Source organism: Bufo bufo, chromosome 8 (assembly GCF_905171765.1).
Source record: "Bufo bufo chromosome 8, aBufBuf1.1, whole genome shotgun sequence".
In the NCBI taxonomy this organism is placed as follows: Eukaryota; Metazoa; Chordata; class Amphibia; order Anura; family Bufonidae; genus Bufo; species Bufo bufo.
In genome coordinates, this window is record NC_053396.1 from 4,379,588 (window position 1) to 4,403,220 (window position 23,633).

Consider the following 23,633-nt stretch of genomic DNA (forward strand, 5'->3'; position numbering starts at 1 on the left):
GATTGTATGTGTCTGGATAGGTGGGAGTTTAATCCCGTGCGACCTCATCAGTCCAGACACCGAGCAGCGACAGACGTCTGGAAGATTCGACCCCGTCCTGTCCGATGTGTCGCACCGCCACAAGTTCTGTTCTCTAGAATGTCAGAACTGCAGTGAAGACTGACACATCCACAGACAGAGGTGTGCAGCAGTGCAGATTTATGAGCTCTTTACAGTCTGAGGACGTTTGCCAGACTACAACTCCCAGCATGTGTCTGTCAGGGCATGCTGGAAGTTGTAGTTTTGCAGCAGCTGGAGAGCCCCAGGTGCAGACACAACGGTGGTTCTCCACCTGGGAAAGCTGGGTCGTTGTGTACAGGCGGTGATGTGACGATGACGTCACCAGAGCCTCTGTAATGAAGAGGCCAAGGAAGGTGTATCCTCCGGGACAGCGCGATCCAGAGCAAGGGACCAAGTGTTATGTGATCCCCCCCCTTCATCATCCACCACTTGAATGTGTCACCCCCATCGTCCGCACTTTGTATGTACTTGCATGATCATATTGCCCCCTGGATGTACATTTGACCCCCATCATCCTCCCTTTGTATAGATGACCCCCATCATGCTCTTTTTGTATATGTGACCTCAATGTCTGCTCCTTGTATATATAACCCCCATCGTCTTTGTATATGTCACTTTTCTGCTGCTTCCCTATACTGTATGACCCCCATCATCCTCTCTGTATACGACCCCCATGGTCCATGCTCTCCGGCCCCTCCACTCGGGGAGGCTCGGAGACGTCTTGGCGCACTCTGGAAGGCGATTATCTGATGATGCAGGTTACCTGTGCACGTGGCTGAGCCGACTGTTGTGCGTCCCACCACAATGTTCCACTGAAGTCTGGGAAAGCTGGGTGACCACCTGTATGGGAGATTGCACCTCCAGGCCCATGCAGTGTAACCAGTAACCGCGGGTCCCCTCTCCCATGATTGGGGTCCCATTTACATTATCTGTATATTCCGGAGGCAGCGTCTGATCCGGCTCTTTGTATCCGCAGGCGCGGCAGCAAGCGCAGATACGTCACCAGATGGCCGACGACAGCAAAGGAGATTACTCGTCCGTCTTACAGAAGTTCAACCACGAGCAGCAGGAGCATTACCACACGCACATCCCCGCCATCTTCCAGGTGAATCACAAATCTCAGCTCCCTGCCCCCTACCCATTATATACAAGCAGCAAGCAGTCATTCCTGCCCAATTGTCTACATCAGGTCCATGGTTTGTTACAGTGTGTCAGTGCAGGTAAAATGTATCAGCCTGCAGCTTACAAAGGATTGTCTAGACTGCATACAACAGTAACAAACCCTCAGCTGTGGGAGCAGGATGAGGTGAACTGAAAACTAACATCAGTCTTCACATTTACTGACCCCCCCCCCCCCCCCCAGAAACTGCAAGACATGGAGGAAAAAAGGATATCAAGGCTGGGCGAGTCGCTGAAATCCTACGCAGAAATAGACCGCCAGGTGATCCCCATCATCGGGAAGTGTCTGGACGGGATCACGAAATCCGCAGAATCCATCAACGGGAATCAGGTAAGAGGCCAAGTCCTAGCAGAATAGTGAGTGCAGCTCTGGAGTATAATATAGGATAAGTAATGTATGTACACAGTGACTGCACCAGCAGAATAGTGAGTGCAGCTCTGGAGTATAATATAGGATGTAACTCAGGATCAGTACAGGATAAGTAATGTATGTACACAGTGACTGCACCAGCAGAATAGTGAGTGCAGCTCTGGAGTATAATACAGGATAAGTAATGTATGTACACAGTGACTGCACCAGCAGAATAGTGAGTGCAGCTCTGGAGTATAATATAGGATGTAACTCAGGATCAGTACAGGATAAGTAATGTATGTACACAGTGACTGCACCAGCAGAATAGTGAGTGCAGCTCTGGAGTATAATACAGGATGTAACTCAGGATCAGTACAGGATAAGTAATGTATGTACACAGTGACTGCACCAGCAGAATAGTGAGTGCAGCTCTGGAGTATAATACAGGATGTAACTCAGGATCAGTACAGGATAAGTAATGTATGTACACAGTGACTGCACCAGCAGAATAGTGAGTGCAGCTCTGGAGGATAATACAGGATGTAACTCAGGATCAGTACAGGATAAGTAATGTATGTACACAGTGACTGCACCAGCAGAATAGTGAGTGCAGCTCTGGAGTATAATACAGGATGTAACTCAGGATAAGTACAGGATAAATAATGTAATGTACACAGTGACTGCACCAGCTGAATAGTGAGTGCAGCTCTGGAGTATAATACAGGATGTAACTCAGGATCAGTACAGGATAAGTAATGTATGTACACAGTGACTGCACCAGCAGAATAGTGAGTGCAGCTCTGGAGGATAATACAGGATGTAACTCAGGATCAGTACAGGATAAGTAATGTATGTACACAGTGACTGCACCAGCAGAATAGTGAGTGCAGCTCTGGAGTATAATACAGGATGTAACTCAGGATAAGTACAGGATAAATAATGTATGTACACAGTGACTGCACCAGCAGAATAGTGAGTGCAGCTCTGGAGTATAATACAGGATGTAACTCAGGATCAGCACAGGATAAGTAATGTCTGTACACAGTGACTGCACCAGCTGAATAGTGAGTGCAGCTCTGGAGTATAATACAGGATGTAACTCAGGATCAGTACAGGATAAGTAATGTATGTACACAGTGACTCCACCAGCAGAATAGTGAGTGCAGCTCTGGAGTATAATACAGGATGTAACTCAGGATCAGTACAGGATAAGTAATGTATGTACACAGTGACTGCACCAGCAGAATAGTGAGTGCAGCTCTGGAGTATACTACAGGATGTAACTCAGGATCAGTACAGGATAAGTAATGTGTGTACACAGTGACTGCACCAGCAGAACAGTGAGTGCAGCTCTGGAGTATAATACAGGATGTAACTCAGGGTCAGTACAGGATAAGTAATGTATGTACACAGTGACTGCACCAGCAGAATAGTGAGTGCAGCTCCGGAGTGCACATATGCACTGATCTATAAGGAGTTACAATATGGCGCCAGTGTTTTTGTAGACGGGCTGTATAAGGGTCGCTCATCCTTGTGTATTCCCGTCCTGGGTCCAGTGGTCTCTTATCTCTGCAGGATGCAGTCAGTGGATTTTCTCTATCAGTTATTTGTGCATTTCCGGGATTTATTCTTACTTTCTGACTTTATCCTGATGTCCGGTGGTCATGTCTCCTTCTCAAGTGCGATCTGTGAGAAATGTTTCCAGGAATGTTGTCTTACTAAATAATGCCGCCATATAGTACTGAAATACTGCCATGCTCAAACAGCTTCATGTGGTGTACAGGTTATATTGCTGCCATACTGTCCCCCGGCCGTGTTCTGCTTACAGAGGATTTCATTGCAATTATTGTAGCAGGGTTGTCACCGGGCCACTGTCTGTTATAGTAGGGTTGTCACCGGGCCCTTATGTATTATTGTAGCAGGGTTGTCACCGGGCCACTGTCTGTTATAGTAGGGTTGTCACCGGGCCCCTATGTATTATTGTAGCAGGGTTGTCACCGGGCCCCTATGTATTATTGTAGCAGGGTTGTCACCGGGCCCCTATGTATTATTGTAGCAGGGTTGTCACCGGGCCCCTATGTATTATTGTAGCAGGGTTGTCACCGGGCCCCTATGTATTATTGTAGCAGGGTTGTCACCCGGCCACTATGTATTATTGTAGCAGGGTTGTCACCCGGCCACTATGTATTATTGTAGCAGGGTTGTCACCCGGCCACTATGTATTATTGTAGCAGGGTTGTCACCGGGCCCCTATGTATTATTGTAGCAGGGTTGTCACCGGGCCCCCTTGTATTATTGCAGCAGGGTTCTCACCGGGCCCCTATGTATTATTGTAGCAGGGTTGTCACCGGGCCCCCTTGTATTATTGCAGCAGGGTTCTCACCGGGCCCCTATGTATTATTGTAGCAGGGTTGTCACCGGGCCCCCTTGTATTATTGTAGCAGGGTTGTCACCGGGCCCCTTTGTATTATTGTAGCAGGGTTCTCACCGGGCCCCTTTGTATTATTGTAGCAGGGTTGTCACCGGGCCCCTTTGTATTATTGCAGCAGGGTTGTCACCGGGCCCCTATGTATTATTGTAGCAGGGTTGTCACCGGGCCCCTATGTATTATTGTAGCAGGGTTGTCACCGGGCCCCCTTGTATTATTGTAGCAGGGTTGTCACCGGGCCCCTATGTATTATTGTAGCAGGGTTGTCACCGGGCCCCTATGTATTATTGTAGCAGGGTTGTCACCGGGCCCCCTTGTATTATTGCAGCAGGGTTCTCACCGGGCCCCTATGTATTATTGTAGCAGGGTTGTCACCGGGCCCCTTTGTATTATTGTAGCAGGGTTCTCACCGGGCCCCTTTGTATTATTGTAGCAGGGTTCTCACCGGGCCCCCCCCTTGTATTATTGTAGCAGGGTTGTCATGTGACCTCGGCCTCGTCCCAGCTGGAGCCCCCCTCGCTCATGTACCTGTATCTGCGCCAGACCTCCGGCTTCCTTCCTGAGCGCTCGGTGGACATTTGTGCGGCGGCTTCTTATCTGGGAAATCCTGCCGGGTGCGGACGCTGCTGAGGAAGTGACGGGGATCGATCAGGGAAATAACATTGCGCCAGCGATTCCTGCCTTCCTGTTATTAGGTCAGGGGATCATCACCCCCATCATCTGCTGTTATTGTGATGTGATGGTCGGGACGCCACAGTACAGCGCTGCTGGAGCGCCTGCCGCCGATCTCCCACATGATCAGCACATGCCTCTCCTGAAATACTCTGTGCTGCTGTGACCCTTGTTCCTTCCACAGTGCAGTCCTTTCATCAGTCTCCCTCTGCTGCCTAATGCAATAAGCACAGGATATTCCTTACAGTACAGACGGGTGTAAGAAACGCCAGACTGAGCGGCGTAGTGGCGACCGTGGCCCCTCATTCCTGGCAGGGCCCCCGCAGATGTCGGTGGTGACTAGAGATGTTATGAAATTCATTCACGCTTCGTTTAGTGGTAAAAGCAGAATTGCGTTATGGATTCCGTTACCACGGACCATGACGCAATTCTATGCCTTTAGAGACATTCCGTTATTCATTCCGTCATAATAGAAGTTGTGGGGGGTTAGCTCTTCTCCGGGGGTGATTCACACAAATATCGTCGCCAGACACCAAGTTTCTGGTCCAAACATCACTTTATTTGGCTTCTCAGCAATCCAAACATAAATGGTACAAAATAAACACCTGCCCGGCTGGGCTCTAACTAAACATATAATATCCTGACTCACCTAAAGTCACAGTTGACACCCTGTGAACTCATGCGGCTTTGTCAGCCAATGTCCCCCAGCCTCCTGGCTGTACAGAGCACAGTGCGCCCACTGTCTCCAGTTCAGTATTTCTTGTGGGGGATTGGGGCTCAGTAGTCCGCCTGACTATGGCCCTGCGACCCTCCCAGGCGTCGCTGCGTCCCCCAACTCCAGGCTATCTCCCAGCCTTGTGGTCCCTCAGCCTTGCCCAGCTGAGACCACACAGACAGAGCCTCCAGGCCTCTGTCCACAGGTAACACACTACCCCCTCTCTGACACTCTGGGAGGTGCCTTATGCCAGGCTGATTACCTCCAGCTTCTCTCACCTGTGGTGGAACAGGGGTGTGGACCGCACTATCCACCCCTTCCTTGTCTCTAACCTGAGTGAGACCTGTCACTGTCTCACAAAGTCTATGAGCTGCCAAACTGATCCGTCCCGTTTCCGTTATGCATTCCGTCATAGAATTGCGTCATGGTTCGTGGTAACGGAATCCATAACGCAATTCTGCTTTTACCACCAAACGAATCGCAAACGAATTTCAAAATATGAGATTCGCTCATCTCTATCAGTGACCTTTCCAGCCGCTGTCCTGTATGCAGGGGTCTTTTCCCCTTTAAGATGGCCGCACTCTGCAGATGTGGCTCCCGCTCTCCTCCTCCCGTCAGGGGGACACTTGGCTCCACACGGATCTGGACGCACGGCGAGGATGACATCACTGGCGAGGATCCGCAGCGCAGGATTAATCAGCTGCAGAGGTTCTGGCTCCATCACCATCGTCTTTCATCCTCGGGGCCCTTGTGTCCTATCCAGCCAGACGACTGGAGTCTCTGCTACTGTCACAAAGTCCCAGCAGTTGTAGATGTCGGTGTAAAATCTGATGATGTAAAGACTTTGCTGGAGCTGAAAGCATTAACAGCAGAGAGGGCACGTCCCCTGTGTCCGTGCTCCTCATCGCCCCCTGCTGGGATGCTCTTTATATCAGCGGGGCAGATTGTTGTCAGATGTCAGCTTTTTCTCCCCCCCCCCCCATATGAACAGTTAACCATTACTGCACCTCGAAGAGCCAGTAAAGGGTTAACTCACCGTGCATGCGGGTCATCCTGGGGGCTGAATGCCATGGATGCTGTAAACCTGGGGCACAACCTCCCCCGGATCATTCCCAGCAGACGTCTTCCATTTCATAATGACCGGGTAGAGGCTCCTAATACGACCGCTGTTCGTAAACACGGCGCACGCCAGGCTCCTGTCACCCCGCCGCTCTCCAGCTGTCCTTGAGCACCTCTCCGGGGGGGTGGGGTCCTGGCACTGAGCCTGGCATTGTGCCCTCTGCCAGGCATCCCGCTATCGGCTGCTCCTCCATGTGTCCTATTACATTCCGCTCCAGTAATAGCTCCTGAACCATAGTGAGCGATAAGACCGCCATACCGGGGACTCCTGTGATCAGGGGTCTGTTACCTGAGGTCAGAGGGGAAGGTGCCAGCCCTACCCCAGGAGATAGGACATTACAGACAAGCCACGTATAGACCCCCGTGGCCCTCATAGGATTTATTTACATTACATTGCTTCCTATTTCCTTCTTTATTCTTCTCTCCTGCTTCCCTCCGTTTCCTCCTTATTCTACTATTTATTCTCCCTCCTCTGCCCCGTAATACCACCACCATTTCTCCTAATGCCGCCATCTCTTCCCATTGCATCGCCTTGTCTCCCCTGTGCACCTCCATCTCTTCCCTTCCACCCCCATCTCTTCCCTTCCACCTCCATCTCTTCCCTTCCACCTCCATCTCTTCCCTTCCACCTCTGCCTCTTCTCTTCCACCTCTACCTCTTCCCTTCCACCTCTGCCTCTTCTCTTCCACCTCCACCTCTGCCTCTTCTCTTCCACCTCCATCTCTTCCCTTCCACCTCCATCTCTTCCCTTCCACCTCCATCTCTTCCCTTCCACCTCCATCTCTTCCCTTCCACCTCTGCCTCTTCTCTTCCACCTCTACCTCTTCCCTTCCACCTCTGCCTCTTCTCTTCCACCTCTGCCTCTTCTCTTCCACCTCTGCCTCTTCTCTTCCACCTCTGCCTCTTCTCTTCCACCTCTACCTCTTCCCTTCCACCTCTGCCTCCTCCCTTTCACCCCCATCTCTTCCCTTCCCTTCCACATCTCTTCCCTTCCACATCTCTTCCCTTCCCTTCCACATCTCTTCCCTTCCCTTCCACATCTCTTCCCTTCCCTTCCACCTCTCTTCCCTTCCCTTCCACCTCTACCTCTTCCCTTCCACCTCTACCTCTTCCCCTTCCACCTCTTCCCCTTCCACCTCTACCTCTTCCCCTTCCACCTCTACCTCTTCCCCTTCCACCACTACACTTCCTCTTTCTGCCTTCATTTCTTCTCTCTCCACCGCCATCTCTTCCCCTTCCACCGCCATCTCCCTCCTCTACCTTTTCATCTTTCTTATCCTTCTCTGTCTCTGACGCCCGTCTCGCAGGCCCTCGTCATCTCCTCGCCGGTTTTACAGCACATTAGGGCTGAGCTTCTTCCCATCCTCTGCCCTCATGACTCTTCATCCTCTTCCTCAGGACTCCCAGACGGTGATAGAATCCTTCAAGTCCGGCTTTGAGCCTCCTGGAGAAGTGGACTTTGAGGACTTCACCCAATCTATGAAGCGCACGGTGTCGGACACCAGCCTCACCAACACCCGAGCGGACGTCAAGAGCGACCCCAAGATCCCCGGCAAATCCCGCGGCAAACTGTGGCCTTTCATCAAGAAAAACAAGGTACCAGCTTCCTGCGCGCAGAGTGACCGCTCACCCCCCGCGCGCTTTATTACTTTGTTTTTTTATTATTTTATTTATTTATTTATTTTAGATTTTCCCATAAACAATAATTTCATCATCTTCATCATTAATTTAGATTAATTACCATTAATGACCACTCTGAATCGGCATGCTAACAGCTCTCACCTCCGGACGCGGCTCCTGGCGACTCCGGTGGTTGATGGACTCTCTTCTCTGCACTGTATGGCATAAGCCTGGGCCCCCCCTACCCCAGGGCTGAAGGGGTTAATGATGAATCTCCTCTTGCCCTATGTTGGAGGATGCAGCCGGTGCCCGGATCACTGACTTGTAGTGACCACACCACCCACTTCAGTGATGTCACTGCTATTCATGCAGTTTGATTGGCTGCTGCGTTTAGAGGGGAGGATCCTCGCTTTCTGCCATGGTGAATTTCTGGTTACCTCTGCAGGGAATTTCGGTTGATCTTCCTTTTGCGCGGTGCATGCCGGCGCTCGCCATTAACTGTAGCACTGAACATGTGTCATGTGGAGGTGGAGTCAGTGATATTATTAATGAGGGGGATTTAAAGGGGAAGAGATACACAAACTAAAGTGGGTTGCAGCACATGCGTACACGTGTTCGTGCATTGCAGGGGGCGCTGGCCTCGGAGGGGGAGGGGGCAGTTGGGGAGGTGCTGCTGCAGGAGCTTTGCATGGCTCTCGCTCCCCCTGGTGGAGGTCATCGGAGCATTCGCTAACCCGTGTGTTTGACTCATCTTCTCCTAACATTCTATCGCTTCCTTCCAAAGCTGCTGCCGCCACGGAGTCACTTTATGTTTTTATTTTTTTATTTTGTGTTTTGTATTTATTTTCTATTTTTTTTTGTGCCATTGGTTCGGAATGATTATTGTTTTTAACCCACGTTTTGATTTTGTTTTCTTTTTTTTTTTTTTTTTCTTTTTCTTTTTTTCCTTTTTCTTTTTTTCCTTTTGATTTGATTTATATTCTGTCACTGCTCCTTTTCTTATACGTAGCTTATGTCCCTCTTAACGTCCCCTCATCAGCCCCCTCCTCCTCCCCCTGCCTCACCCTCTGCTGTTCCCAACGGCCCCCAGTCTCCCAAGCAGCAAAAGGAGCCCCTCTCCCATCGCCTCAACGACTTCATGACCTCCAAACCCAAAATCCACTGCTTCAGAAGTCTAAAGCGCGGGGTAAGTTGTGCTCTGGGTGTCTCGCTCCCGCTCTCCGTATTTCTTCTTTTATGGTTGTTGCACGAACCGTTCATTATGAGTCCTGTTTGTATCATGTGACCGCGAGACGCTTATCCTTTGGTAAAGTGGCAACGACGTACACTGAAGAAGGCAAGTACTGGGCTGAGCTACTGGTGTATGATCACATCGACGATCCAAGAGATCAGCGGTGACATCACCGAGAATGCCACCTATCTGTTCACTAGAGATCAGCGGTGACATCACCGAGATTGCCGCCTATCCATTCACTAGAGATCAGCGGTGACATCACCGAGAATGCCACCTATCTGTTAACTAGAGATCAGCGGTGACATCACTGAGAATGCCGTCTATCCATCACTAGAGATCAGCGGTGCCATCACTGAGAATGCTGCCTATCCATTCAGTAGAGATCAGCGGTGCTATCACTGAGAATGCCGCCTATTCATTCAGTAGAGATCAGCGGTGCCATCACTGAGAATGCCGCCTATCCATTCACTAGAGATCAGCGGTGACATCACCGAGAATGCTGCCTATCCGTTCACTAGAGATCAGCGGTGACATCACTGAGAATGCCGTCTATCCATCACTAGAGATCAGCGGTGACATCACTGACAATGCAGCCTATCCGTTCACTAGAGATCAGTGGTGACATCACCGAGAATGCCGCCTATCCATCACTAGAGATCAGCGGTGACATCCCTGAGAATGCCGCCTATCACTAGAGATCAGCGGTGCCATCACTGAGAATGCCGCCTATCCATCACTAGAGATCAGCGGTGACATCCCTGAGAATGCAGCCTATCCATTCACTAGAGATCAGCGGTGACATCACTGACAATGCAGCCTATCCGTTCACTAGAGATCAGTGGTGACATCACCGAGAATGCCGCCTATCTGTTCACTAGAGATCAGCGGTGACATCACTGAGAATGCCGCCTATCACTAGAGATCAGCGGTGCCATCACTGAGAATGCCGCCTATCCATCACTAGAGATCAGCGGTGACATCCCTGAGAATGCAGCCTATCCATTCACTAGAGATCAGCGGTGACATCACTGACAATGCAGCCTATCCGTTCACTAGAGATCAGTGGTGACATCACCGAGAATGCCGCCTATCCATCACTAGAGATCAGCGGTGACATCACTGAGAAGGCCACCTATCCGTTCACTAGAGATCAGCGGTGACATCATCAAGAATGCCACCTATCTATTCACTAGAGATCAGCGGTGACATCACTGAGAATACAGCCTATCCATCACTAGAGATCAGCGGTGACATCATCAAGAATGCCACCTATCTATTCACTAGAGATCAGCGGTGACATCACTGAGAATACAGCCTATCCATCACTAGAGATCAGCGGTGACATCACTGAGAATGCCGTCTATCCATCACTAGAAATCAGCGGTGACATCACTGAGAATGCCGCATATCTGTTCACTAGAGATCAGCGGTGACATCATCAAGAATGCCACCTATCTATTCAGTAGAGATCAGCGGTGACATCACCGAGAATGCAGCCTATCCGTTTACTAGAGATCAGCGGTGACATCACCGAGAATGCAGCCTATCCGTTTACTAGAGATCAGCGGTGACATTCTGCTTGTAGCTCAGCCCTGTAAGCAGCAGCCTTCACTTTTGGAGTCACTTCCTGCTGCAAAGAATGATGGTCCAGAATGTAAGGCCTATATTGAATGCCAGACAGAAGTAATGGATAATCAGCTAGTCCCGCCCCCGAGGAGCGGGCTCAGGCAGGTTGGGGCTCATGATTCAGTCTTTCCCTGCAGCAACAGACTGGGCCCAGTATATAGCTATAATAGACGGGGGCAGGGAAGCCATCCAGCTCTGTGTGTGGTCGGTACGCCACCCGCCGATGACCGCCGACACTCTCCACGGACGGCGCAGGGAGAGCAGTCATTGGGAATCTCCCTAGTGTATGAGGACAGGAAATGATGGGGGTGGTAGTTCTCTGCAGCACAGCTCCACCGAGGATGAAGAGGAGAAGCGCAGAGCCGTCCGTAGAGGCATGCTGGGTATTGTAGTTGTAAAGAACCCCTGACCCCAAATAGTCCCCAAGTTGTCCTCTTCTGTCATGCGTTAACCTAGTTCTGTCTGATTCTGGGAAAGTTGGCTGCCAGCCAATATGGCTGCCACTCCAGCTCCCACAGAGGTGATCACCCAGCTTTCCTGGCTTCTGATTTTTTTCACCACAATTCAGAAAGCTGGGTGATCCCCCTGTGGGAGATGACGGCCATGCGGATTACCACCCATCTTCCCCAGAAGCAGAAAGGATTGGATCAGAACCAAGATGGCCTCCTCTGCCTCCCCCGTACACCCGGCAGGCGGGGCCCCGTGACCACCCTAACACCCTGTTTGCTTTTGTCTTCTCGCTGGCCGGCCTCAGTCTCTGTGTTTTCACAAGGGGATGATGAAGAGGACTCTAGGAAAAGCCACATGCGCCTTTGAGGCTAGGGACTATGTCGTAAGTGACGCGGCGGTGATAGAGCGGCGGCCGGCTCCTCCATTCACTGACGGCGCAGGTCTCACCGGGAGGAAACCTATCCCTTGCAGCTTTCTAATACACCTTGTGTTTCAATTCCTCACTATTTACAAGATCTCTGCTGGCTGCCAGTGAACAGGAACACGATCTAGAGGCTCTATGAGCCAAGCAGCCGCCTCTCTCCCGTCTGGAGTCCACATTGTCAAGAAGGTTCCCATTCACTGACAGCCAGCAGAGAGAAATTGATATATGAAGTCTATTAGAAAGTTCCATATCCACTGAGAAGCATTATTTAGATATTACTGGAAGGCCCAATGAGGTCCTGCCTCATTGGAGCCAGATTCCCCAGGGACAGCGCCCCTCCTGCCTGTGGCGGTTTCTGGTATTGTAGCTCAGCCCCTGCCAGGGTGGCGCCATGCCTAGTGACCGCCACAGAACGACTCCTCATGGGGCACTGATGGGTCGATTTTCCCTGGCTTGTCCCCTTCAGATTCGCCCGCGAGGTCCTTCGTACACTGTAACCCGCCATGTCTCCTCCGTACACTGTGGCACCGTCCTGCCGCTTGTCACCGAATGTGTGGAGCCGGCCGGGTCAGGACTATCACTTGAAGCTGAAATCACTGTCCCACCATGACCGCCGAGAGGTGCAAGGTCCTGTAGGGTTCTAGATCCGCAGTCAGTGAGACCCCTGAGCTGTAGTGCTGCCTGGGATTTGTAGTTCCTCCGCTGTGGTGTGCTCATGTCCGCTCTGGACTGAGGATGGGAATAACCCCCAGTGACCATCAGTCCTTGTGTAGATCTGTTCCTGGGAAAGCTGGGTGCCAAACAATATGGCTGCCTCTGCAGGAGCTTGATGTGCAGTGAGACGTCCCCACCTCTTATGCATTCTTAGCAATAGTCAGGCACCTGGGAAAGCTGGGTGACGGCGCTGCAGGCGCAGCAGCCATGTTGGTTGTTTACCAGACTTTTATTCACCGGAGAATCTTTAGTTTTTGTTTTTGGGGGTAATGTACCAAATTATAGATTCTGTGCCCCCTCGTGTTAACCCTTTCTCTGCCCAGATTGGAGACGCCTTTTGTTTGGCGCGCTACGCGTCCGGACTCGGCAGAGATTGCAGCGCTGATCCCGGTTCTGTCCACATCTCCCCGTCCCCCCAGGGAGCGCGCTGTCAGGGACGGACTGCATATCACAGCTTGTTAGATGCGTGTCGGACTTCTGTCCGCCATGTGCTCCCCGTGTGTGGCCTGCATACATTGCTACAGGTGCTGTGCCTTTAAATGGGCCTGTGTGGCCTAGACATGAAGCTTGCGGTACCGGTGGCAGTGAGGTGCGGGTGGCTGCTTAGTAGGTGATGCCCGGGAAGTATCACATTCCTGCCATGTGTCCGTGCCCATCTCTGTCTGGATCCAGTACTCATTCATCAGGTCTGTGCCAAAGTTCACAAGCAGCGGGGAAGCGTACGGAAAACGGGGAACGTGCAGGTGCCCGAAAACTACCCCACAGCAATATAACGCAGGATATCCCTCCCATCATCCCTTGTCCCAGGAGCTCACAATCTAACCCCTCTATTATACAATGTATCACTCCCATCATCCCTGTCCCCAGGAGCACACAATCTAACCCCTCTATTATACAATGTATCACTCCCATCATCCCTTGTCCCAGGAGCTCACAATCTAACCCCCCTATTATACAATATATCACCCCCATCATCTCTAATCCCAGAAGCTCACACTCTAACCCCCTATTATACAATGTATCACTCCCAGCATCCCTTGTCCCAGGAGCTCACAATCTAACCCCCTTATTACACAATGTATCACTCCCATCATCCCTGATCCCAAGAGCTCACACTCTAACCCCCTATTATACAATATATCACTCCCATCATCTCTAATCCCAGAAGCTCACACTCTAACCCCCTATTATACAATGTATCACTCCCAGCATCCCTTGTCCCAGGAGCTCACACTCTAACCCCCTTATTACACAATGTATCACTCCCATCATCCCTGATCCCAAGAGCTCACACTCTAACCCCCTATTATACAATATATCACTCCCATCATCTCTAATCCCAGGAGCTCACAATCTAACCCCCTATTATACAATGTATCACTCCCATCATCTCTAATCCCAGGAGCTCACAATCTAACCCCCTATTATACAATGTATCACTCCCAGCATCCCTTGTCCCAGGAGCTCACACTCTAACCCCCTTATTACACAATGTATCACTCCCATCATCCCTGATCCCAAGAGCTAACAATCTAACCCCCTATTATACAATATATCACTCCCATCATCTCTAATCCCAGGAGCTCACACTCTAACCCCCCTATTATACAATGTATCACTCGCATCATCCCTTGTCCCAGGAGCTCACAATCTAACCCCCTGTTATACAATATATCACTCCCATCATCCCTCGTCCCAGAAGCTCACACTCTAGGTCATAGCTGGTATCAGGGGCAGTAGATGGGATGCGGCAGCGGTCAGCCCATGATCTCTCCAGCAGGATAAGCGGCGCCGCTCATCCTCTGCCCGTGTCTCCTGTATTTGCTGCACAGCGCCCCCTACTGCACTGTACCCTGTGCTCCCCAGCCGTAGAGGCAGCCTCGGCTGTAGCTTTATCCTATGGCACTGTTCACACAGGCGGAGCAGTAGGAGGGAGACCCTGCAGACCCCCAAGTGCTGCCCCCTGTGGCCATCACCTGTTTCTCACCCTGAATCTGCTGCTTCTGATACTTCCAGGTCAGGTTTATAGATGTATTTGCTGTGGACCCAAGGGGGCGCTGCTGCTGCATCAACCATTCCTCCAGTGGGTAGATTGCAGCTGACAGTCAGTGCCAGCAGGGGGCGCTGTGGGTTTGTGAACTTTGGCGCAGGGTATGTGATGTGACGGTGCCATGGCGACATTCACCCCTCGCTGACCTGCACTTTTTTTTTCCTCTTTCTCTTTTTTTTTTATTTGATCTCCATGAAGCTTTCTCTGAAGCTGGTAAGAAATGTTTTGGCATGACCCCCCCCCCCCCCAAACCCCCCCTCCCCCCTCGCCGCCAATCCGGTGTCCGGACCCAGAGGCACAAGCAGAAGCCCCTCCCACCATGCACAATGGCCCCTCCCACTTTTAGTAATAGTCTCCCTGGAGAGTTGAGTAACTTTGTAAATACTTTGCTTTATCTACTCTAGTCACTTCCAAAGCTCCATCCGCAGTTATTTTGGCACTTTGCGCCCTCTACTGCTGCCCTTCCTAAAGAGAACATTTTGTGATGTCATGCATTCTGGGAGTTGTAGTGTTTGTAACCAGCTGTCGGTGCAGCTCTGGATGTGACTGGAGAAGACGACATGCTGTAACCAGCGGCGATTACTGTACACTACATCTCCCGTATTGCAGCACAGCAGAGCTTGCTTTGTGCAAACACCGAACCCGCAGCACCGCATCAGGGATCAAAATAATCAGCAGCTCTGGATGTGACTGGAGTAGGTTTTACTCCATGTGAGATAAGGAAAGCAAAGTGTTAACAAACTTCCCGTAAACCTGGGGCCCGATCTAGCGGGTCCTCAAGACTGGCACTTGCTGTCCCTCCTGGTTGTGCCTCTGGTGCTGCCGTCACCCCCTCCCCCGCCTCGTGGATAGATTTGCATGTGTTTGGTGCGTGTCCCCTCCTGCCACTGCTTTGTGTGTACTGGTGTGTCATGTGACCCCTCGTTATCCCTGCAATCCTAAAACGAGCTTGACATTAAACCCCGGGGGTGCGACCACTAACTCATAACACGCAGGAGCTGGGACTTGTGGTTCCCCATCTGCTGCCATTACCTTAGCAGGCGAAATTCTTTTATACTCCTGTCGCTGCCAGAGCTGCATTTACAATTCTTCCTGCTTAAAACGACAATGTCCCAAAGAACTGGATTTATTTTCTGTGCTGTGCACGGGCATAAGAGCCTGAACCAGCAGGGGGAGAGGAGAAGCAGTGAATCCTGAGAGCCCCTACAGACCATAAACCTGCAGGAGGAAGTGGGAAAGCAACAGATTTCTGAATGCAGCTCTGGATGTGACAGGAGTAGGACACACATGGCTCATGCAAAGCCCAAGGATTTCTTCAACATTTGATTAATGGTCTCGTCCTGAAACTTCCTGATAGACTTTCTTGCTCTCGCCATCGTCAAGATCGCTGCTTGCTGTCATGAATGTAAAACTTCATGTTTATATCCATCCTGTCTTCTCGCAGCTGAGGGTTTGTTACATTGTCTAGATAATCCTCTGTATGTGAAACAGCAGCAGCACACCTCTCTCCTGTCCTGATGGTTTGTTACAGTGTATCAGTCTGGAGTCCACAGAGGATTGTCTGCACTGGATACAACTACTGCAAACCTCTAGTGGGTTCCACCCTCTGGATGTTCCCATTCACTGACAGCAAGCAGAGGTCTTGAAAGCAGATTAAACTTAAAGTCTTATTGTTTATTCTACAGCCATTGCCCCTCATAGGTGGTGCTTCCTGGTCACATGACCTGCTGCTCAGGTATACAGGATGTCATGTGACCAGGAAGCAAATGCAGTGGAGCTGATATAATGTTAGAATGCGCTGTGTCATGTGTGCGCAGTGTGGCTGCTTTCTTGAGCATCATTGCCCCCATAGGTCCGTTTATGAAGTTGCTGCATCCAAATAGCTAATGTCCCTTTAAATGACACTTTTGGCCCCCGCGCCCCATGACTCCTCCGGTCGAGGGTGGACTCTTCTGTCGTACAGGTCACCGCAGGGGGAGGCGAGAATGTAGCGGGTATTAGCCGGCCAGGAATGTGGTGGGGACGGGAGCCGCATACAGAGACAAATCCATTGTCCGCCGCCATGCTTTGTGTCTGGAGATGCAGAAGCTGCAGTGTGGACGGGCTGCCACCTAGTGTCAGGAGGCGGTCACTGCACATAATACATTATAAATGTCCACCTTCTTCATTAGGAAACGTTCTCCCCGAGCGCAGCGCCTCGCACCACAGACCCTCGTCAGGAGCCCGCCAATCAGGACCCTGTTACCACGTGCCGCCCGACGGGCAGATTTCTCCTTTAACCCTTTCAGTTCAAGCACACAGCATAGACACTGGGAGGGGTAGATTCAGCTGAAGCTGACTGGTACGCAGCCCCACTGCCATGATGCCGACACGGAAATCACTTAAAGGGATGTTCCATTTTTGTGTCCGTTCTTCTACCCTTTAATATACCCTGTGTTCACCCGTTAAAAGAGCTCTGCTTGGTATCGGTGAATAAGAACCATTGTTTTACACTCATTTAAACCTGTCATGGCCTGAGACCTTTCACAGCTGAGGGTTTGTACCCTATGACTCTAGTCTACAACATCTGACAGATACATGTTACCTGCACTGATACATTGCAGCAAACTGTCAGGATTGCTGTGTGTTACCAGGACTTGAATGCTGTAACAAGCCCTTGATTGTAGTTTGTTACAATGTATCAGTGCAGGTTAAATATATCACTCTGGAGTCAAGGGTGATTGTCTAGACTGGATACAACTGTAACAAACCCTCAGTGGTGAGTATTAGGTCAACACAAAACTCTGAATGTAAACTGCAATTTTCCTACTCACTGACAGAAAGCAGAGATCTTTGAAGTGATGAAGAAGCAAAACACAGATTTGCAGAACTCATCGTTATACAGTCATTACCGGGGCCCCTGGTGTAAAGCGAGGCGCAGTGTTTGGGCTCCGGGCATAGTAGCGGTCTGGAGTGGGTTAATACTTTATTCAGCAGATGTGTCTTTCCTTAATCCGTGATTTATTCTGTTACCTGTGGGCAATCAATATCACGCCCGGCCTGTGGTGTGGTGGGGGCGCTCTCTCCTCCAGCCCTGGTGCTCATTATTGCATGCAGTGCATGGGTGTACTTAGTGCATGCCGCCTGAACGGATGGTGGACATGACTGTGCAGTGTTTTGGCTTCCACCAGGGGGCGACACCGGAGGACTTCAGCAACCTGCCCCCGGAGCAGAGGCGGAAGAAGCTGCAGCAGAAGGTGGACGAGCTGAACAAAGACATCCAGAAAGAGATCGACCAGAGGTGAGAGGCGGAGGCATCACTGTGCAGAATAGTGAGTGCAGCTCTGGAGTATAATACAGGATGTAACTCAGGATCAGTACAGGATATGTAATGTATGTACACAGTGAATGCACCAGCAGAATAGTGAGTGCAGCTCTGGAGTATAATACAGGATGTAACTGAGGATCAGTACAGGATAAGTAATGTAATGCATGTACACAGTGACTGCACCAGCAGAATAGTGAGTGCAGCTCTGGAGTATAATACAGGATGTAACTCAGGATCAGTACAGGATATGTAATGTATGTACACAGTGAATGCACCAGCAGAATAGTGAGTGCAGCTCTGGAGTATAATACAGGATGTAACTCAGGATCAGTACAGGATAAGTAATGTATGTACACAGTGACTGCACCAGCAGAATAGTGAGTGCAGCTCTGGAGTATAATACAAGATGTAACTCAGGATCAGTACAGGATAAGTAATGTATGTACACAGTGACTGTACCAGCAGAATAGTGAGTGCAGCTCTGGAGTATAATACAGGATGTAACTCAGGATCAGTACAGGATAAGTAATGTATGTACACAGTGACTGCACCAGCAGAATAGTGAGTGCAGCTCTGGAGTATAATACAGGATGTAACTTAGGATCAGTACAGGATAAGTAATGTATGTACACAGTGACTGCACCAGCAGAATAGTGAGTGCAGCTCTGGAGTATAATACAGGATGTAACTCAGGATCAGTACAGGATAAGTAATGTATGTACACAGTGACTGCACCAGCAGAATAGTGAGTGCAGCTCTGGAGTATAATACAGGATGTAACTCAGGATCAGTACAGGATAAGTAATGTATGTACATAGTGACTGCACCAGCAGAATAGTGAGTGCAGCTCTGGAGTATAATACAGGATGTAACTCAGGATCAGTACAGGATAAGTAATGTATGTACACAGTGACTGCACCAGCAGAATAGTGAGTGCAGCTCTGGGGTATAATACAGGATGTAACTCAGGATCAGTACAGGATAAGTAATGTATGTACACAGTGACTACACCAGCAGAATAGTGAGTGCAGCTCTGGAGTATATCCTGCTCTAGATAAGTTATGTAATATATGCACACAGCTCATGCTTTATATACCCGCCCATCACCTTTCTTGTCGTTCCGTTATACAGAGACGCATTGACGAAGATGAAGGACGTGTACATGAAGAATCCACAGATGGGAGATCCCGCCAGTGTTGCACAGAAACTCATAGAAATCGGTAACAACATTGAGAAGCTGCGGATCGAGGCGCAGAAGTTTGAGGTGAGCACAGAAGCCGTTCTCGGCAGCGATGTTGTGGTCTCAGCTGGTACCTTGTTAGGTTGAGCTTCTCCTCGGCGCCCCCTATCTGCCCAGACCTATCGATAACCATTTTGGGAGGTCCTATTACCAGGTCTGACCCCCTTTACATTAGGATTCTTCGTTGTGTCGCTAGATGACCCCATATTGTAGGTATATAGTGCCCCCTTCCTGCTTATGTGACCCTTTCAAGGGCAGCGCTTATGTCACGTGCATTGGTTGTGGGTTGTTTATTTTGTGCCCCATGGCGCCATCTAGTGCTCGTTCAGTGTTGGCATTTGGCTCGGTTTAACGATGTGTCCGCCATGTTGTCACCGGCAGCGTGTTCTAATAGTCCGCCACTGCCGCCATCTTGTATGTAATAGCTCTATTTGCCGCTCCCTTCCTCCAGGGCTGGCTGGCGGAGGTCGAAGGGCGGTTGCCGTCACGCAACGATGGCTCGCGCCGGCAGAGCGCCCTGTACGAGACCCAGAACACTGCACCAGTCAGTAACTGCGCCCAGGACCGAGAGAGGTACAGTATACCGGGTGTGAGGCTGGGACCAGGACCTTAATTACCCAATCAGGTACCAGGGGCCCGGGGCTCTAATCCAGAGCGACATCTCCCTCCAGGGTGGTCACTGCTACTGTCCTCGCAGGCACTCTTACCCAGCTTTCCCAGATTCCTGAGAAGTCAAAGAAACGTGGGGGCCAACCCCTATATGTGTCCGTGTTTGTTGTCACCCAGCTTTTCCAGAAGCAGAGGAGCGAAAGCTGAATTTAGGTCATTGTTTCCTATGACGTGTTTTAGGTCCATGCACTAGGAAGCCCAGGATGAGCAGAGTTAAAGGGGTGCAGAACATAAACTAGTGGGAGGGAGGTTACAGGAAGCATGTACAGTGGGGGAAATAATTATTTGACCCCTCACTGATTTTGTAAGTTTGTCCAATGACAAAGAAATGAAAAGTCTCAGAACAGTATCATTTCAATGGTAGGTTTATTGTAACAGTGGCAGATAGCACATCAAAAGGAAAATCGAAAAAATAACTTTAAATAAAAGATAGCAACTGATTTGCATTTCATTGAGTGAAATAAGTATTTGAACCCTCTAACAAAAAAAGACTTAATACTTGGTGGAAAAACCCTTGTTTGCAAGCACAGAGGTCAAACGTTTCTTGTAATTGATGACCAAGTTTGCGCACATTTTAGGAGGAATGTTGGTCCACTCCTCTTTGCAGATCATCTCTAAATCCCTAAGGTTTCGAGGCTGTCTCTGTGCAACTCTGAGCTTGAGCTCCCTCCATAGGTTTTCGATTGGATTAAGGTCCGGAGACTGACTAGGCCACTCCATGACCTTAATGTGCTTCTTCTTGAGCCACTCCTTTGTTGCCTTTGCTGTATGTTTTGGGTCATTGTCGTGCTGGAACACCCATCCACGACCCATTTTCAGTTTCCTGGCAGAGGGAAGGAGGTTGTCGCTCAGGATTTCACGATACATGGCTCCGTCCATTTTCCCGTTTATGCGAATAAGTTGTCCTGTGCCCTTAGCAGAAAAACACCCCCAAAGCAAAATGTTTCCACCCCCATGCTTGACGGTGGGGACGGTGTTTTGGGGGTCATAGGCAGCATTTCTCTTCCTCCAAACACAGCGGGTTGAGTTAATGCCAAAGAGCTCTATTTTGGTCTCATCAGACCACAGCACCTTCTCCCAGTCACTCTCTGAATCATTCAGGTGTTCATTGGCAAACTTCAGACGGGCCTGCACATGTGCCTTCCTGAGCAGGGGGACCTTGCGAGCCCTGCAGGATTTTAATCCATTGCGGTGTAATGTGTTTCCAATGGTTTTCTTGGTGACTGTGGTCCCTGCTAATTTGAGGTCATTAACTAACTCCTCCCGTGTAGTTCTAGGATGCTTTTTCACCTTTCTCAGAACCATTGACACCCCACGAGGTGAGATCTTGCGTGGAGCCCCAGAGCGAGGTCGATTGATGGTCATTTTGTGCTCCTTCCATTTTCGAACAATCGCACCAACAGTTGTCACCTTCTCTCCCAGCTTCTTGCTAATGGTTTTGTAGCCCATTCCAGCCTTGTGCAGGTCTACAATTTTGTCTCTGACATCCTTGGACAGCTCTTTGGTCTTTCCCATGTTGGAGAGTTTGGAGTCTGCTTGATTGATTGATTCTGTGGACAGGTGTCTTTTATACAGGTGACTAGTTAAGACAGGTGTCCTTAATGAGGGTGACTAATTGAGTAGAAGTGTCTAACCACTCTGTGGGAGCCAGAACTCTTAATGGTTGGTAGGGGTTCAAATACTTATTTCACTCAATGAAATGCAAATCAGTTGCTATCTTTTATTTAAAGTTATTTTTTCGATTTTCCTTTTGATGTGCTATCTGCCACTGTTACAATAAACCTACCATTGAAATGATACTGTTCTGAGACTTTTCATTTCTTTGTCATTGGACAAACTTACAAAATCAGTGAGGGGTCAAATAATTATTTCCCCCACTGTATATAGTTGTCAGGCTGGTGGCGCCCCCTTGTGGCCGTGAGGTGTGTTGCTATAGTGATGGTATTGCTTTGTCTCTTGAGCAGTCCGGATGGGAGTTATACAGAAGATCAGAGCCAGGAGACAGAGGTGAAGGTGACGCCCACAGAATTTGACGATGACTTCGATGACGAGGAGCCCCTCGCCACCATAGGAACCTGTAAAGCCTTATACCCCTTTGACGGTAATTTTTGCGCCTTGCCATATTGCGTGCATTTTTGTCAGCTGGTGGGATCGTCGCTGACGCTCATCTTATCCACCCAGGTGAAAACGAAGGAACCATATGCGTAGCAGAGGGAGAAATACTGAGCGTCATCGAGGAGGACAAAGGTGACGGCTGGACGCGAATCCGGAGGAACGAGGAGGAGGAGGGCTACGTCCCCACGTCCTATATCGAAGTGTATCTGGACAAAAACGCCAAAGGTGCTAAGACTTACATCTAAGCTGGTCTGTGCGGGGGAGGGGCACCGCACCCCTTAAAACCGTCATGGCCGCCTCGGGTGTATGAAGAACAGAAGCTGTGATGGGATGAAATCGCTGTGTTATAAGCATAGCCCCACCCCCATAGCCCACCGCTCCACCCAGTCGGGGTGCTGTACCCTCAGAATCAGCCCCCAAGGCGATGGTTCGTAGACAGTGCGTCCGGGTGTCTTATAGTCCGTGAAATTCCCATAATCCGGTATTTACAGTGGCGCAAATGTGAATCACTAGCACCATTGTTTATTTCGTCATGACCGCTTTTTAGACTCCAGGATGATGAGGGTAAATCAGAAGTAGTCCCGTATCAGAGAATCAGCGTTTACGGACTACAGGCGAGATCTGCCTAGATAGCCTTCACCTCCATGCTTGTTTGCGGGCCCGCCATCTGTGTCATGTTGTGGCTAATATTTTATTTTTTAAAGATGCGGCTCCGGCATCAGAATAAATGACGTTATTTTTTATACCAGTCTGCAGATTATTGCATCACAAGCGCGATGTTTGGCACCACGGGGTCAGTGACTCAAATGAAGCCCACCAGAAATGTAATATTTCTAAACTTCCAGAGCTGCACTCAAAATTCTGCCTCCATACAAGTCCAATTTATCAACTTACAGCTGCTCATCGGGCACTTGCTGAAATGTAGGCCCCCTCTGCTTGCTGTCAGTGAACGGGAACTTTTTAATTTACATCTCATCCTTACCTAATACTGAGGGTTGGTTACAATTGAATCCAGTTTAGACAATGATCAGACTGATACATTGTAACAGACTTGGCTGCAAGGCGACAGTCACAAAAAATCCAGACGTTGGATTTTGTGTTGTACATAGCAGATTTAATGGAAGTCGCACTTTTTCAGACTTATTGCACCTGTTTAGCTGACTAGGCTGGATACAGTTGTAACAAACCCTCAGCTGTGAGAAGTATTAGCTCATTGCAGTTTTTCCAGCCTCTTCTATTCAATGACAGCATGCAGAGCTGGTGCAGCCCCTGTGATTGTTTCCTGTAAGGGGAGGGGGATTTCCTTGAGGTTTGTCGCTCTCTAACGTATTTCATGTGTGTTTTGTCATAGATTCGTAGAGGTGTTGCTGACGCAAGGAACCCGGGGCGAGCTTTATTCAGGAGGAAAATAAGACCCCCCTCCATAGTTACCTGACCGTCGGAGCGAGTAGTCAAAAAAATCTATACAAAAAGAGAAACCTGTGAGCGACCAGAGATACCGTAAAATGGACGTGGATATCGGTGTATCCTGGGGAATTCCTCCTCCAAAGTTACCCTTATAACTCCCCCCCACATACTGGGAATCCCCCGTATCCTATCCGAGCAGCAGATTCCAGGCTTTGCCGCCATGTTTAACCAACTTCTCCTCACTTCCTGTCT

At 49.8% G+C, this 23,633-nt stretch overlaps 1 protein-coding gene across 15 annotated transcripts in view; it reads left to right on the top strand.

The window, feature by feature from the left end:
* FNBP1 (formin binding protein 1) overlaps positions 1 to 23,426 on the top strand; it is an 85,319-nt gene extending 61,893 nt beyond the window's left edge. The window contains exons 7-17 of one of the 15 annotated variants that reach the window (XM_040406108.1): positions 1,037 to 1,165; positions 1,424 to 1,570; positions 7,924 to 8,121; positions 9,155 to 9,331; positions 14,842 to 14,856; positions 17,796 to 17,923; positions 19,082 to 19,214; positions 19,642 to 19,763; positions 21,821 to 21,960; positions 22,041 to 22,199; positions 23,326 to 23,426. In XM_040406108.1, the coding sequence (XP_040262042.1) occupies positions 1,037 to 1,165; positions 1,424 to 1,570; positions 7,924 to 8,121; positions 9,155 to 9,331; positions 14,842 to 14,856; positions 17,796 to 17,923; positions 19,082 to 19,214; positions 19,642 to 19,763; positions 21,821 to 21,960; positions 22,041 to 22,199; positions 23,326 to 23,333 (1,356 nt within the window). In that variant the 3' untranslated portion in view covers positions 23,334 to 23,426. Of the gene's footprint in view, positions 1 to 1,036; positions 1,166 to 1,423; positions 1,571 to 7,923; positions 8,122 to 9,154; positions 9,332 to 14,841; positions 14,857 to 17,795; positions 17,924 to 19,081; positions 19,215 to 19,641; positions 19,764 to 21,820; positions 21,961 to 22,040; positions 22,972 to 23,325 lie in introns of those variants that run through there. The other 14 variants (XM_040406111.1, XM_040406107.1, XM_040406106.1 and 11 more) reach the window with 14 other exon arrangements.
* The last annotated feature ends 207 nt before the right edge of the window (positions 23,427 to 23,633 follow it).